General features: G+C 43.8%; 2 protein-coding genes across 5 annotated transcripts in view; both read left to right on the top strand.

The window, feature by feature from the left end:
• LOC105185398 (facilitated trehalose transporter Tret1) overlaps window positions 1-17413 on the top strand; it is a 36479-nt gene that overhangs the window by 10287 nt on the left and 8779 nt on the right. The window contains exons 1-2 of one of the 4 annotated variants that reach the window (XM_011144867.3): window positions 5931-6071; window positions 9504-9644. The exons of 1 other annotated variant lie outside the window; for it this stretch is intronic. In XM_011144867.3, the coding sequence (XP_011143169.2) occupies window positions 5969-6071; window positions 9504-9644 (244 nt within the window). In that variant the 5' untranslated portion in view covers window positions 5931-5968. Of the gene's footprint in view, window positions 1-5930; window positions 6072-9503; window positions 9645-10326; window positions 10680-16717; window positions 17358-17413 lie in introns of those variants that run through there. 2 more of the 4 variants (XM_011144866.3, XM_025296822.1) reach the window with 2 other exon arrangements.
• Window positions 1236-2430, top strand: ND-SGDH (NADH dehydrogenase (ubiquinone) SGDH subunit). The gene is made up of 3 exons (XM_011144862.3): window positions 1236-1394; window positions 1602-1813; window positions 1947-2430. The coding sequence occupies exons 1-3, from the start codon at window positions 1310-1312 to the stop codon at window positions 2187-2189; spliced, it is 540 nt and encodes a 179-aa protein (XP_011143164.1). The 5' UTR covers window positions 1236-1309; the 3' UTR covers window positions 2190-2430.

Below are 17413 nucleotides of genomic sequence, written 5' to 3'. Positions count from 1 at the left end.
ATCGGCGCGTAATGGCGACCGCAACTTTGATCGTAATTCATGACATCATGCCTTGCGTCGTGTTACCGTGCGCAATATGCGAAACGATACATTCAAGAATTTACCGCACACCATATCATTAGCGTCCGGTATTTAAGGAATTTTTCCTATTCGCTCGGCAATATTTAAAAAGCGTTCTCTTGTTCATTCATCGTGTTACCGATCGTCATGACAACGGACGAGAAGAATCAATTATTAATTATTCAACTTAATGGACGTCAACGACGCTTTATCGTACAAGAGTAAAAAAAATTATTTCTCTCCCGACGCTACTCAAAGAAATCGTGTAATGAAGAGAAAAGCAAAAATATTTTGCTGAATGAAAGAAATAAACAGCAGTATTTGCTTTTATATATTTATATGTTTACTGGTGTTTTGAATTTATTGATTTATTAAATTGTTTACAACCAATTCTCGTCATAATATCCGTCGTTTTGTCATTCGTCGAAGGAGTTAAGGTGCTCCTTATGAGAACAAAGTGCATGGATGAAATCGCCTGAGACGCGTGAGACGTGATCGGTGACGCTATTCCGGAATTTTCTCAGATCCTGTCACGAGGATCGACTGGGCGCTCATAATTTACAATCATTTCTCGAGTTCAATTGTTCACTTAACCCGGTCTTCATTGGTGCCTCACGGATCGTTGTTGCAACGGATCACGTCAAGATTAATGTGTTGAAGCAAAACAATTTCTGACTTAATGGACGCCCCAACGACGTTTTATCGTACAAGACTAAAAAAAATTATTTCTCTCCCGACGATATTTGAGGAAACCATGTGGTAAAAAATAAAGAAGAAAAGCAAAAAATTGAATGAGAGAAGTACAGCGTTATTTATTTTTGTATATTTATTGGTATTGTGTTTTGTATTAATTGATTTATTACATTGTTTGCAATTAATACATTACTAAGTTTTAATTTACTAGTTTGATGTTATAATAACCGATAACATTTATTATATCGATTATATTGTTTATTATATATATATATATTTGTTTGTTTATTGATTTATTTATACACACACATACATATTATATTTATTTATTATTCCTGCATAAATTAATTGTACCGCGGATATTATGTTATCGACATGTTATGTTTCCTAGATGCAATCATAAGTGCTGTCATCCAACCACATATTGCACAATTAATTGTGTGTAATCTGCTTTTGCTAAAGTCGGTAAGTAAGGTATGCTACATTCCCAATCGGTTCTCGAGTTTCGAAACACGTTCTCTTACGTTCTCTCCAGGTTCTCTTATATCGAGGCAAAATGGTGGTGTGGAGTAGTATTTTACGTGCAACTGGTCAAAAGTTCTTACAAAACGGCGGCTTTAGAACAGCATTAGTGAAAAACGGTGATTATACATGTGGCTTTATTGAATTTCATCGTTAGACGAACACTGTTCTATTAATATGTTATCAGGATTCGATAGTGTTCTGTTACGCAACTGCCTTACAATGTTTTGTACAGGCATACACAATTTCATGTGTCCTGTGCACAGTAGAGTAAGAGAGGGATCCAATATTTATAAGATAAATCTATATATATTTTACATCCTTAGAATCGGCAAGATGCATGTCAGAGCAGCGTGTAATGGTCATAAAGCCGTCTAGGTTTCAGTGGCACAAAACGAAAGATTGGTTCCATTTCTACTTCTTGCTGGGACTTATTCCTCTTGGTATCGGAATTTTTATGGTTAATGTGTTCATTGGACCTGCAACACTTGAAGAAATTCCGGAGGATTATGTACCTAAAGAATGGGAGTACCATCGGGTAAGATGTTTGAGTCAATAGTGACTGTTTTTTCTTGTCAATATAGTCTGAAGGTTTTCGCAAATTAGCAATAATAATTAAATAGTAATTAGCAGCAATGATAATTAAAGCAAATGTGATTTTCTTGTTTCAGCATCCGATCAAGAGATTCCTTGCACGCTACTTTTTCCCATCGCCGCAGCAAGAATACGAGAAGTTTTTGCACTATGCGTATCAAGAAAACCAAATCAGACAAATTCGACTTCTTGAAAATCGGGTAAATGACGTGATGGGTACTCGTCGTGATTATAGAGGTCCTTATTTCCAAGAGTACTATGGCTCTAAGTATCTGTACAGATACAAAGAGATAATGGATGAATTGGAAGAGCGTGATTAGAAGTTTTAGAGTGGATTTATTTACTTTGTAAGAATCTTTTTTTGTTTTCAAAGTACCGAGATAAAGGTATGAATATCAGGTGTAGATCATAATGTACATTTTAGAATTCTATTAATTTACGTTGCTGAGTGAACCACAGCATGAAATTTCAGCTAATATATATATATATATATATATATATCGCATTATACATGTATATAGCTAATGGAATAAAGAGTTGATAAAATGCTTCTAACCAATATATGACATATTACGATATATATTTCACCCATACAAGCAGTAGCATTTTACTGCTACCGTCGCTTTTAATCGGTCTTTTCGCGATAAAATGCATCGTGCAGAAAGCATCGGTAAATTTAAGGATCGTGTGAAATCTGTTATCATCGTGCTAAGCAGGATTCGTCACAAGCATACATGTATGTTGATTAATATATGAGATCGTCGGCACAGTGCCTCTGCGAAGAGGCATTCCTGTATACGAGCAGAAATAATATTCAAATCGTTTCCCACAGCGGTTTCTTCGACGCCAATTTACGGTTAACCGCGACTACCAATGACTTCCCTTTTGGATCCGGATTTTGTTCCTCGTAATCGGAACTTATGAAACGAACATCACCGGACTAATCAATATTCAATATTCATCCTGATCGAAACTGAAATTCATAGAATCGCTAAAATTCAGCTTACGAGTTATGGAAGAGCATGTGTATTTTTTTCTCAAACTCTCACCGGCAATTACCGACGTAAAATATATATTTTCCCGTGCTTGAAACGTGAAAAATGTTCAAACTCCTGATCTTTGTTATCTTATTTACTCTTTTTTTTACGACCAAATGACACTGAATTGAGTGTGCTGCCAAAAATGCGTTTGGATAATTTTTGTCGGTTGAGCACCTTATCGATCGAGGATCTTGTCGCCTTAATGAAAGAGTCAGTGACTTTTTCAATGCGGCTCCGTGACAAGTGGTCCTCTTATTTTCCTACTTCTCTCTCTCTCTCTCTCTCTCTCTCTCTCTCTCTCTCTCACCCCTCCCCCCTCTCTCTCTCTCTCTCTCTCTCTTTGGCAATCGTTATTATGTCAACTGTCTGGCGAATATATTGGATATTTCCGCTTCCCTTTATTTCCCATATTATTTTTGTGACATGGTCCCTGCCACACAAACATACAATCGTACCGCCAAGTCCTTTCGATCTCAGCCCGGCGATCGTAACGTCTAACTATACGTGCCATTGCGTCACCGTCGTTATACACGACACGGTCCTCCGATAGCGGAATGCAAAGTGCGTTGCGAATATTTTATTTCGGAATTACACGCCGCTCGTTTAAATCGCCAAAATCTCGCCTGTATCTCGCAGGACCTTGCGATAATGCAAAGGCAAATGGTGGATTTCTGGAGTCTTCGCGTTGCCTTCGCGAAAATGACCAAGTCGCGATGGATCTCTCGGTGGGAGGCGAAAGGAGTAAAAAGAGACGCCGGTTGTCCTTTATTTTCGCACTCCTCACTTTTTACGATCTTTATGAGCGTTAATCTTGCCGATTATCCTGTCGGCGCGTTAACAACACACCGTGTCCGTACGCCAACGTAACCCACACAGCAGCGGTCATTGTCAAGGCTGTCTTACGTAATGTAACTCGTACTCGCACACGAATACAACGAGTCGCCTCGCCACACGCAAACGACTCGCCGCGAGTTCAATCGCGAGTTGGCCTCATTCGTTCTTGCCGTTCTTATTCCTTACGCCCATAACAGATCACGTCATTGCTCTTTGGAACGAAACCGTGGTGCAGGTGAAAGCTTTCGAGTTAGAACATTTTTGCTTTCCGCGAGCTTACCAGCCAGAGGAAAAATGCAAGATCGACCTGCGGAGCAGCGATCGTCCAACTTTCTTCTAAGAGCGGAAACGTGGAAAGTTTTACGCGTGAACTCGAGAACGTTAGGCGATCACGTAACTTTTTAAACGTGGAAAACTTTTCACGTCTCCGCTTCTAAGGAGAAGTTACATGATCGTTGGTACTGGTACTGAAGATTCAGGATTGCCGGCTGAAGATTGGGATCATCACATCGATCGAGACAAAACGACGCGAAATCGGAGAAATCGACTCGGCGAATTGTCTCATTTCTGAAATTTGCAATCCTCAACCTCCAACACCTGGTTTGACGCAGACTTGATTTCTTCACTCGATCATTCGCATTAATTTGCACAGTTAATGTGCGATCGAACGCTCTGATAATGTTCTAATTAATAGCCCGTGTAATAACAATTACGCCGGCTGCTTTGCATAAGGTTTTTGCAATTTGTTAACATCCAGTGTGACGCTATTTGCGTATCCTTGACTATCGCAACATACTCTCTTCGTGAATTTTAATGCAATCGTATCACCGAATAAATTATCGTAAAATATTCTCGTTTTCGTCGTGTGTGACCGAGTTGAATTTGGAGCTGCACAATCGAACATTGGCCGAGTGATGGCCAAGGATGATGACGATGCTCGTCGTTGTTATTGCGTGACTCGTGTACAGAAAAAAAACAAGACAAGTCAATTACACTCAATTATAACGTCATTAAGATAAGCGACATTAGCATATAAATGTTGAAAACCTTAAGGCTCTGGCGTACAGCGACGAGCAACTATGCGCAAAATTACGGCAATAATGTTATTCACATACACAGTCGCTTTTCGCGCTGAGGGAAGTTCATTTCTTCGGATTTTTACACACCCTGTCAGTAATTTTGTCGCTCTACGTGTCGACATATAGATGATATTTCGCAACGCATTACGCGCGCGCTTTCCAGTCTTTCATCAGCCAGATCGATTTCGATCGGCTGTAAATGCGACAGGCTTCCACGTCGATTCTCGGCCCGAAGAAACATCGTCCGATAAAGTTAACGACTTCTCTGGACGCTCGACTGACTGTCGGCGAAAGTTTCCGCCGAGACTGCGCTCGCACATAGATGCGCGCACTTTTTAGTCGGCGCGCTCCGCCGCATACGGCAGGTGAGTTCGCAGCTTGTCATCGCGTTTGATGAGACCGTTCAACGTGCCCGGCGAAGTTTAACGGCGCTTCCGAACGCGGAAAGGCGCTTGGAGGGGAATCTCGATGGCCGAACGCACTCGAAATGAATCACTCGACTGTTTTCATCAGTTTTTATTCATCGTGTGTGAGTATGATCATATTGATGACACCGTGTCATCACCGATCGCCGATAGGTTCATCGGCGACATGGCGCGACCCTGAGATGACCGTCGGTGAGGACACACGCTGGTAGTGCTCAACTTAATGACACACACTTATCCGATTATTATCCGATCGTCTATCAATCTTGATTGACAAGCGACTTGACGCGCTCGCGTTATTGGCAAACCGGTATCGGCGAGCATCGCTTTTTCCGCGCATACATGAATACGAAATCGAGCGCGATAAATCTATTAGAACAGGCCGCTACCGATAAATGAGGATAGTATCGCGCGCAATCGCGCATGTGCCGCTCGTTGTAAATATTATCGCCAACTCGCGAGATTTTCCACTTTATTACATGTGGAATTATATGACATTCCGTGATAAGAGTGCTACGTTCTTTCGTCGTGGTGTTTACTCTCGCAATTGTCGTCTCGCTCCAAGTTTCTCCATCCGGGAAGCACGAAGTACTCTCGAGGCTTCTCCCAGTGAAGAGAGAGAGAGAGAGAGAGAGAGAGAGAGAGAGAGAGAGAGAGAGAGAGAGAGAGAGAGAGGGAGAGAGAGAGAGAGAGAGTATTATCTCGTTTTGGCGGGACTTACATGCTTGAAGTAACACCTCGCTCGATCGAGATCTCGGGAAAGTTGCTGAAGTTGTCTCCAGATCGCGGAGTCGAGGACGGAGAACTCGCGCGACGTTTCTCAAGTAATATTCAAAGAGCAATTACGCGACGTTACACGCTACGTCGTTCGTCGTGTTCGTCCCGTTATTATACTCGAATTGCGCAACGAGAGACACGTAGCGAAACGCGATCCATCATGACGATACGACTTATCGTGTCGCGCTTTATCCTTCCTTCCTTCCTGTGATCCTCCCTCGGCGAGCGGTTTCCTTTGCGCGCGATGCGAACGCTTATGCGAGACTCGGTCATTACGCTCGATAATGCAAGGAATACAACTTTCCTGCTTGCCGTTCCTTACGCAACGGAGGCGCCCGATGGCGAACGACTTCATTTCGACGCGCTTCGGCATACGAAATTATTTCTGTCATTATAGTCGTTATCTATTCATTCATTCTCACGCGAGCGCCAAACGTCGCGAGTTATCGTAATTAAAAGCCATGACGGCGAATTAATAAGCACGCGCGGACCTACGCCGCTAATTGGTGTGATTTCGTGATTATCCGAGGCCGGCGATTAGATCGATTAAGTCGTCCCGTTATTATCGCTAATATATTGTTGTTCCGCGATATGTTTGCGACTGTTCCGTTCTTCTACGACGAACGCAACGTGCTGTCTTGATTACGTAGATCCTTGAAGGATAAAGCAAGGTGAAGGTCGAACATTCGGCGAAACGTGGAAGACGCGAATATTGCGTCGACAACAACGAAACGTCGCACAGTGAGATTGTTTGTACCAAAAAGTTGGCCAAAATTATTTTTTGACGAATTTTGGTTTAAAACGTGCTACTAATTATATATATATATATATATATGATCATCAAAAAGATTTCGTATAAGTTTTTCATGAAATAAAGTGCAAATATATATGTAAAAATATTTTAATAATTAAGAAAGCATAATATTGCACATCAATAAGTATTCAACTGGACAAACTCCAAATTTCTTCATCCAATGAGCGTATTTCATCCTCAGAATCAACATCATTTTCATCTATTGAAATATCTCCTCTTCTGGATGTGGGGTCAGTGATATCCAATGTTTCCTTTAAAAATTCTTTAGATTTCTTTCTTGGTACGGGTCTCATATTTGTTAGCAAACTTAGGATCAAAACTTAGTAGAAGTCTGTTGATTATGTCCATATTACAAAAGGAAACAAAAAAACAAAAAGAAACGAAAGGAAATTTTATGTCTAAATAAACCTTTGGACAAAACCTAATTTACGTTTAGGGAAACAAAAGTAATTACTAAAACTATAACCGCGGTTTTCCGCAGCTAATTCTTTCTGATATTTTATCCGGAAAGATTACTCTCTCATCCCAGAAATGTAACAGAGATAGACCCTGAAGTATAACTAAATCCTTCGAGTTTGACATCGAGAACGCAAAAAGATACATTATTGAATGCTATTTTCAAAATCGTATATCTACGTGAATAACAATTCAATTGTAATAAATACAGTCTAAAACGTTTCTTCATACCTTTTTCGAAATAATCCGTAACGGAAAATTTCGCGCCGCCACTTCTAGTGAAGAACCTTCATATTCTGATTGAAGATCGTATGTTATAAAGCGCTGGGAATTGATGCGTGCGATACAAATAACGTTTGAATTCCGACTAACCAAATCACTTCATGTTATCGTGGACGAACAAAAGCATAGCGGCCCGTTATTCCACAGATATTCAACTGTCTAAGACAGTCACTCATGCAGAGAATGATTTTAAGAAAATTGACTTTTGGCCAGCTCTTCAAGCCAAACATCCCACAGTGCGTCGTGAGTTTCACTCTAAATTCTAATATTTTATTCCGACTGAAGCTCTTTTTACAGATTTTTATCGCCGTTTCTAATCACGTCCAAATTGCACTCTTGTGCATACAAAAATGACACACTTGAGTCTACGGTGTTATCGCACACAATTCGTGGGACTTGATTGGGATCTATAATTTAAAATGCGTAAATACTCAAAGCGCTCCGAATATTTCCTTTTTCGCTCTTTATTCTATTTGATTCGACTTTGGCGCAAAAGTGAGATTTCTTAAAGTTTGGCCGTTCCGATCACGATCTATGTTGCATCAGGGAAAATGTTGGACAATTTCTTTCTGGGCTATCAATTATGAATCACGACGATGAGATTTTTACGTTCGTGTTTCGTGGTTCGCGGCACGATGTATCAGCGCCAGAAACTCAAAATTGTGCACTTTGCTCTTGCCGACCGCCGCCGCCGTCGTAACGCAAAAATTATGTCAAGTGACTCGCGACGCGATTGCATTGTCTCACTAATTTCCTGCACTCTGTCGAGTTTTCCCTGTTCTACTTTGATTAATTATCGGTGAGTCGATCTCCAGCCGTGATCTCTAGTTTTCAGTAAGAACTCTACTTAATTTCCGTGATGATTTATCGGAAGAGAGCCTTCCTTCTCCTGAATCGCTTTACTTACTGCTGCTTTCCTGCTCATACTTCTTTAATTCCTCGAATCTTTATTTACTTTCCTTGTCGCGCTTCATAACGTCGGCGATCGCGCTTATCGCGAAATTGAAGGTGCAAACAGCACCTGGAATGATCGTCGGATGCTGCGTTTAATTATTAGAGAACGAGATAGTGTCGTTATTAATAATAGAAGCAGTCACAAGAGAGGGGGAGGTTTGCGCTAAAGATGAAGCGCGAGTGAGAACGACGACGAAAGAGCGTGAAAACACGCTCGTAGAGATACGAAGAGGTAGATTCGCGGAATCTTGATCGGAATTAAACAGGACGGCCTCGGATTGCTCTGCGTCGCATAATAATTGACCGCGCCGCGTCAATCGCGATTGACGTTCCCGAGAGACGTGTATACGATTCGTACGCGGGTGGACTTCTTTTCCTCCTGAAGCACCTTGAAGCACCCAAAATGTGTTTTCGGCCGACGGTGCAGGAAGGCCCGGCGATCCGAGGACGTTGTACTCGCCGCGGAAACGCGCCGCGGAAGTGCCGCGAGCGCGCTGCGGCTTTCGCATTTGCATGAAAGCCATTTGTCACGGAGACAGTAGTCGCTTCCTGAATCGAGCAGGTCCTTGGATGTGTTTCCTGCTCGGCGGACTTACTTTCATTCGTTCACCTGCATCATCGCCGATCAACGGCGAGACCTTCGAGCGGAACATTGATTCGCTCGGAGGCTGCGGCACAGATCCTTTCTAACGATCCCGATCGCGCGATGTAGAAGGATTTTGCTTCTCTCTCGGGCTCGTCCGTCGAGGGAATCAGTTGAACGCTAAAAAATCGTACTACCGATTGTATCGCGGCGCGTCGAATCGAAAGGTCGCGTGGGAAATTGAAGAGCCGCGCATAAATAATGAACCACCCTCGACATTCCCGCCAAGGAGAAATTGATCAGATTTTCTCCGAAAGTAGCGCCGCGTAAGCAGCTTGCACTCTTTACTTACCTTCGTTACATTTGATCTACTTTCTCTGTTTTTCTCAGCGGGACATTCACGTCGCTTCTCAAACGAACGTCGATCAGCGAGCGACGTGCGAGCGATACAACGCTTACACCTCGCGCCTGCGACAAATTGTTTCAACGTATGCAAATTAAATCGTCGATCACACCGTAAGCGGCAGACAGGTGAGAATTTATCCGACGTATCGATCTTTATGTTACACACAAACGAGCGAGCTCGAACTAGAAGGTCCATAAATTCTCGACGCTATCAGATATCGACGTGAATTAGAGTGATCCACCCACCCAATTACCCACGTAATATCGTCACGGATTTCACTTGATAACTCGGTATTCGATAACCGAGCGAGAGAGAAAGAAAAAGAGACGAGTAAGGCGCGAGAGCGTTCTAATCACGAGTCGATTGTCGTGTCGAATTGTTTAATCGCCGCGCGATTATCGAAGCGCGAGCACATCGCGCTTGCCGAGAAGAAAACAAGTGCGTGGACAAAAAATAGGTCGCAGCTGGAAACTATCGCCTTGCTCGCGATCGTGTCTTCTCGCTGAAGTATCCTTCGTCCTTGTCCGAACCGAGTCGTTTGAGCGTTTCGAATTTCTTTTCTCCGATTTTGGCATACGCCGAAAAGTCTCTCGTGGATTCGGGTCGCATGTAGGCAGATCGTAAATTCCGTAAATTGTTGATAACAGCGCAGAACGCTAATAGAATAGAATGTACGACAGAAATTTGCGAAATAATAGAGAAAGAGAGAGAGAGAGAGAGAGAGAGAGGAGGGAGAAAAAGAGAGACGCATCTATTCCTTGTTCCTTTTTTTTTTTCTTTCGGATGCAATCAGAATTTGAGCATTACTATTTAAAGAATCAAGGACGTATTATTGTTTCTATCTCCGGTGCATGGCGCATACCGATCTCTCGACGCCTCTTTTCTTCGTTCCTCTCTCCCAAATCCGCACGCGAATCCACGCGCGTATCTCATACTAGGAGATAAATAAATTTTGCCCGTTGATGCGTGCAACGGCGGAAACTTCGGCTAGTAGCTCGCTAATAGCGTTAACCCCTTGTCCTATAATATCGTGCGAGATATACGCTTTGCGGGGTAAACATAAAAACACGAGCCAGGCTCGTGATACTTATATCGGACCAAATATAAGAAGCACGAGTACAAGACTCGTACGTGTTGCCGGCCAGACATAGGAGACACAAGTAAGACTCGTAGTTGAATTTTTTTTCGTGTTTTGGTCAATGTTCTGCGTGTGTGTGATTTGCGTTTTGCGACTTGCGATTTATGTAAACTGGGCATTACAGATGCAAACTTTATCATCGACTTTGGTGGACTTTGGTGGTGCGTGTCGCGGTTTAATCATACATCGTGCGGCAAATTTTCTGTTTCACGCAAACTCGACTGATGAACGAACAGGACGGCGTATTTAGCGCGCGTGGTGTCGTTGGCAATGAAACGAAACCGTGAGGGACATGTGTGCCGCGAGAGTGACGCGGAGTGTGTTTTGTAATTTTCGCTTCGCGTCTATTTCCACGTGCTAACGCGCGGCTCCTGCGGCACGACGCAAGTGGGATTTTCAGGTCAGTCGCGAGATCGAATCCTTGGATCGGAAATTGATTTCGAAGGCCGCGTCGGTCATTACGATCGGCGACCGGCGGTCGAAAGGGGCTGGAAAGGAGCCGCGGAAAGGCGCATCAAGGAAAAAGATCTGCGCAAAAAGATCGAGCGGACTCGCCACTTCTTTCATCATTATCTCACAACATGCACGCCCACTGAAATTCTTCTTATCGATCGCGGCGCGCGTCCGCGTCTGACCATCGGTGAAAATTTAACACGTACCATCTCGTACGTAAAACAAGATAATAGGGATGTGCGAACTGTTCGAATTCGAATCGAATCTAATGTAATTTGATTCGATTCGATTCGAATCTGAATCCCTATGATTCGAATCCGAATAATTCGAAAATTTCGAATCGCAAAGATTCGAATATGAATTAAATACATTGGCGTTTGCGCGCATCAGCTATAAAACGGGCCACCTGGGCCTGTTTGAACCCTTAACTTATAATTAACTTAACTTATATAATTTAAAACTTAATTATAAATTACTTTAAATATTGAAATATATAGTTTACTTTAAGATGACATTACAATATTTCAATATTTCCTTTCATATTAAAATCTCCCATCATTATCTGCATGTTTAACTAGTTTAAATAGTCATGTTAAATTTTTTAATGATTCGATTCGATTCGATTCGACATAAAAATTCTTGATTCGCACATCTCTACAGGATAAACATATGGAAATTCGCGAAAAGCGCGATACTTTTCCGAAAATTCGTAAGTCCGAAATCTGAATTACCTTGACGAAATATACAACTTCCCTGAGATGCGTGCGATTGCATTTATATCACCTTATCTTTTAAACTCGTGAACTTTTGAACTTGTGAAAAGCAAATTCGAATGCTCTCGAGTCAGAAAACCATTCGCTCCATTTTTCACAAGTTTTTGCTAGAGTGTTTACCAACCTTTTTCATCTCACGGCACACTTGAATGTGTATAGTTAAACTTCCGCGGCACACTTAAATTATGATGACCAAAGAAAGAGTATAAAAAAGAATATACAGTCTATAAAGTAAGAGCGTGCACGGCATAAATGGCAGTTGGCTTCAAATATCGTCCTAGTTTTTCTGTGAGCCTATAGATGAAATTTGTCGTAAATGCTTTGTCACAAAAGATTCAGTTGGCGTCGAAACACGTTAACCATCATGAATGCCGCATATGCATCGCGACGAGGTTGTGTTCCTTTGTTCCCACCCCAAAGGACCAAAAATGTCATACGCAGTGGCTGCTAAATACATGGGAAAGTCAAAATCGTTCGTCGCTGGGTTCAGTAATATAAGAAGATCCAAAATGTCGGTGACTTGCTAGAACGCGGCTCGATAGGCAAAGTATATATATATGGAATATGGAAAAAAAAATTGTGAATTTGTTTAAGCGGAACCCGACCTTAATGCTTAAAATTTATAAGAAGTGTTTGTTGCCGACTGCTGAACGATGCTTCATAAAAAAAAAGAAACGAGGACTGGATCTTACAGGAAGACAACGACCCAAAACACCGGAGCAAGCTTTGCACCGAGTGGAAAGAGCAGTCTGGCATCGTCACACTTGATTGGCCATCGCAGTCGCCAGATGCAAATCCCATTGAAAATGTGTGGGCATATCTCAAGCACAAGCTTCGAGGAAAAAGAGTGTGCACTTTGAAGCAGCTGACACGACAAATTCGTCTCATTTGGAGGTCTTTACCGAACGAATACGCAGTCAACTTAGTGGAAAGTATGCCTCGGAGATGTCAGGCAATTATCAATGCCGATGGTGACTGGACTTAATAACTCATTTTTCTTCTCATGGAGTACAACAAATCCATGTACTTAAAAATCATTAAAAATAAATTTTTCTTACACATTAACCCGTACACGCTCTTATTTTACAGACTGTATCCTTTTTGATTTATTTATTAACACAAACAAAACGCGCCATCACGGCCATAAAAAATAAAGCAAAACAATTTATTATAATTTGTAATAAAAAGATAACAATTAAGATTCCTAAAGATTTTCGCGGCACATCTTAGATCCTCTCACGGCACACACCGGTTGAGAATCACTGCGCTAGAGCAAAGACCTTCTGAATAATTTCTCCGAGTGTATACAGAATTTCCCCGAAACATCGAAAGCGCGCAATCTCGTCTCGTAAAAAAAAATCGCTTACTAAAGAAAAGCGATATCGGTGAGCGCGTCGGGCGACGAAATCGAAGACGCGGCCGGTTTTTCGCGGACATTCGCGTTATCGCGGGTCAGGCTACGCGCGGAGCGAGAGCGCACCGGTAATCGTGGTTGCTCCTATTGTCATTACCGTTGACTTTTTATCGCGCGCGTAGGACTTTGCAATCGCTAAGGAGGCCATGCCTCCCGTCGCGAATGGATATAAAACTCGTCGCTTGAAACTCGCGCCGATACAATCAGCCGATATCGTAATCGCCGACAGCCTACCTCACCGCGCCGATCGCGATTGTAAAGATAACGAGGAACGTTGGGAAAAAAAGGACCTGCGAGTCGACACTGCCGGGGGCCGCGCTTGTCAAGCCGCTATTATCAACGCGATCGCTCCCTCGCGCTACATATGTGCTGATAAGGGCGACGTGTTATCGCGATGATCCGGCGGGTTAAGTATCGCGGTTAATTGGATAAATTATAAAAAAGGACATTGAGGAGGGGAGGTCGCGGTGGACGGAGAAATTTTCCGCATCCGGTCTCGAAAAATTCAAATCTCGAAATTCGAAACTCGGTCAATCTCCCGAAAAGCCGAAATTCAAATCATCGAGATCTTGCGTGGATTTGATCAAATATTAATATTTGATATTAAGTACCCGCGCAAAAGAGTACTAGACTAGTTTTAACCAGTTAGTCAGAAAACAGTACACACACACAGCGATATTAATATCTAGCTATTTGTATCTGCTGGCTCACTCGAGGACGTTCTTTATTCGCTTGTTTTATTATTCACGCATCGCGAACAACGAGAAGCCGACGTCTTCTTCTTTTTCTCCCCTTGGTTTATTCATCAAGCCGCGGCTCTTCCGCCCCTTTCCTTCGCCTCCGTCCCTGCGACATGAGTGTCGTTACACATTTCGCCGGCGATTACTCACAGTGATATCATCCTTATAAAATGCATCGTCGTTTATATTATTGTTACCGAAGTTCCGTCGTCGCCCGCGCTCGCGAAGACGAGACCTCGCGACGGTCCCACGCACCAGGAAAAATATTCTGAGGGAAAATATATGGCGCGCGTGTCGTTCGCTTGTCCGTTCGTTTTCATTATTAGCTGATATTAAAATAAAAAAGAAAAAAAAGGAGAGGAAAAATAAACCATCGACGAACGTAGGTCCGGGAACGAGGTCTCGTCGCCGCCTCGCGAGCCGGCAGATTTTCATTTCTCAATCTTTAATCTTCCCTCTGTAGCTCTCTCTTGCTTTTCGCGAGATCTGCCGGTGTGTGTGTGTGTGTATGTACACGCTGGAAAGCAAAACAGTTTCGACAGTTTTTTTTTCTTTTCTACTGATATTGGTAGTCCGTGTTGTGAGTTTGAATTTAAGAATCACTGCTTAATCAAACTGCGCAAACCAAAAGATCGTGGGTCTCTCTTTCTCTCTCTTGCGCAAGTGATTCTCCAATTTTACAACTAGACGAATCACTGACGTTTGTAAAAGAAAACGAAGGTCGAAACCGTTTTGCTTTCCAATGTACGTACCACTCGATCGTTATATTTCCCCACCACTTTTAATGTCATTTCGACGTGTGTTATCGTGATTTTTCAGTTCTATCTATACGCGGTAACGACGAGAGAGCGCCGAGAGAGCTTGTTTACTCACTTATTTGTCGTGTCACTCGAAACTCGTGTGCTTCCCGGAATAATGCATTAACAATGCGTGGGCACGCACGGAGCTTTGTTTATTACCAAAGTGAGACCAGAATTAGCTTATCGCTCATCGACAATAGGATACGGCCATGACGGTGCGGAAAAAAGTGCCTGTAAGCGGCGGGAAAACCGATTTTCAGATGTCCTCGCGGTGAGATGAGCCCGGAGAGTCTCCTCGCGCGCGCGCGCGGATCGTAATCTCGCAAAACCGCAAACTACAAGATGAAACTGCACATTTTATTTCTGTTTAAGCAATTTTTCAGCCCCCCGTGGCTGTGGCGTTACGCGCACACACACACACGCTCGGTACTCTCTCACCACGCTGAGTCATCCGCGAGTGTCAACCCGATGACGCTCCCGCTCATTGTTATCCGTTTCTCGCGATGAGCGAAGAGCTCTCTCGCGGTGCAGCCGAATTTAATACAATTTATGATCCGTATTCGTTAGCGCCTCTGTAGTGCCGACGTCTAATCTAGCAACACGAATGCCTCATGTGTGCCTCATAGAACGGAAAGGGGCGAGAGAAACACGATCACAGTCCCGATGCGATTCAAATCTAAAGTTAACGCACAGTTCCGCCGTGCCGCTTGCGGCACGATATTAGTTTATCTCTCAGATGTTTGCGCGCGACTCGTGAATTCCGCTACAATTGTCGCGCGCGATTCGCAGATAATTCGCTCGTCGCGACGACGACCGCGCGCAGTGTCGCTGAAGGTGCCGCTCCGAGGGACGCCCAAGAGAGAATGTTACCGTTGTCCTAAGTCGGGGAATAACGAGTCCTTGTAATTCCCCTTTCTTCGAGTTCCGGAGACTACTTCCTCTCGCGCGTACTCCAGGTCCGCGAAATAACGAGACTCGTATACATATATTCGCTTACCGCTGAAGAAACATAACTTGCAACGACAACGGCGTTATGAATTGCTTCTATCCTATTTCCACCTATTTTGCCTATTTTGCAATTTTCCAACGCACGCGTCGTGCGTCATTGCACAACACAATACCCTGCGTATAACACCCTGCGTAATAGCTACGCAATAATTCTGAACAATAACGTGACGTATCGACGTGAAAAATTACGGGATAAGCGCGCTGTACCGCGATTCTGTAACTCGTTATTGGACTTAACGACAGTTTCGTTATTGTTGCGCAGCTTTTCTACGATATACAAAAGCTGCGCAACGATAACGAAAGTGTCGTTAACTCCAATAACGAGTTACAGAATCGCACCACTGGACAGTCTCCGCGTACAGTGTCATGCGTTAGAACACGACGTGACGTTGCAATTGTCAGCTGATCGGCACATCAAACGGAGTCCAAATCCGAGAATCCTCATCCTGCTGTTCCCGCTTCCCGCACCTCGCACGCAATAGACCTGGAGGCCTCGGAGCGATCCTGGAAGGGCGCCTCACGAGGGAGGTGCGCCGTTTCGCGGGAGATCCGCTTGGCTTTGCGACCGCGCAGCTATAAATGCGAAGGCGCGGACGAAAATCGTCTCAGTGTCGAGTGTGAAAAAAGCCGCGCCGGTGGCTTCTCGATCTGTCGTCGTGTGCGAACGCGAGCCTCCTGTCGCGAGAGAGAGAGAGAGAGAGAGAGAGAGAGAGAGAGAGAGAGAGAGAGAGAGAGAAAGAGAGACCGAGACAAATAGATAGACAAATAGGCAGATAAACAGAGAGAGAGAGAGAGAGAGAGAGAGAGAGAGAGAGAGAGAGAGAGAGAGAGAGAGAGAGAGAGAGAGAGAGAGAGAGAGAGAGAGAGAGAGAGAGAGAGAGAGAGAGAGAGAGAGCACACCTGTACGCGCGCACGAGGTGATCGCGCGTGCGTGATCGCTCGATCCGCGAGGAGGAGAATCGCTCGATCGCTCCGTCGCGAAAAATCTCGAGGCAACTTGGGAAAATCGTCGTGCGACGGAAATCATCATTCGACGAAAATCACAGCTTCTCCTTCACGACCGCCTCAGATATTCGCCTGTGATATTTTTCGCCGCGGAGACGTTTAGACTTCCAGTGTCCCTCTTCTTCTTCGTATCTTCGCGGCCCGCCGTCGTCGCGAACGGTTACGTATCGGCACGACCTGCAATTGTCATCGTCGCGTGGTGCCTCCTCCTCGTCGCCGCGGTCTCCTTAATTTATGACCCGCGTCTGTAGTTAAAACGATCGCGATTACCGTGGACGAGAAAACGAGCGGATCCATGTCGATTCCCACGACGAGCTACTACCACGGAGACTCCTTGGGATGATGATTTGAAAGCGAGTACTTTGCCTGTCTACGCCGACACCCGAGCGCCGATATGCTCGAGAAACAGTGCTCGACGATTGTCTGAGACATTAGAGAGGAATATAATATCCTTGTCATTGCCGAGTGCTCTGTGTGGCAAGTGAGAGCCCAGCTGATAATTGCAAGGTATACCTCAAGATCTCTTTCTTTTTTCTTCTCTCTCTCTCTCTCTCTCTCTCTCC

This window comes from Harpegnathos saltator, unplaced genomic scaffold, assembly GCF_003227715.2.
Source record: "Harpegnathos saltator strain DR-91 unplaced genomic scaffold, Hsal_v8.6 scaffold16, whole genome shotgun sequence".
NCBI lineage: Eukaryota > Metazoa > Arthropoda > Insecta > Hymenoptera > Formicidae > Harpegnathos > Harpegnathos saltator.
Note: the sequence above shows the minus strand (reverse complement) of the source record. Positions and strands in the feature narration are given on the sequence as shown.

Coding starts and splice junctions, on each gene's coding strand:
- ND-SGDH (XM_011144862.3), top strand. CDS start 1,310: ATGGTGGTGTGGAGTAGTATTTTACGTGCAACTGGTCAAAAGTTCTTA. Junction 1,395..1,601: donor AACAGCATTAGTGAAAAACG/GTGATTATACAT, acceptor TTACATCCTTAG/AATCGGCAAGATGCATGTCA. Junction 1,814..1,946: donor AAGAATGGGAGTACCATCGG/GTAAGATGTTTG, acceptor TTCTTGTTTCAG/CATCCGATCAAGAGATTCCT.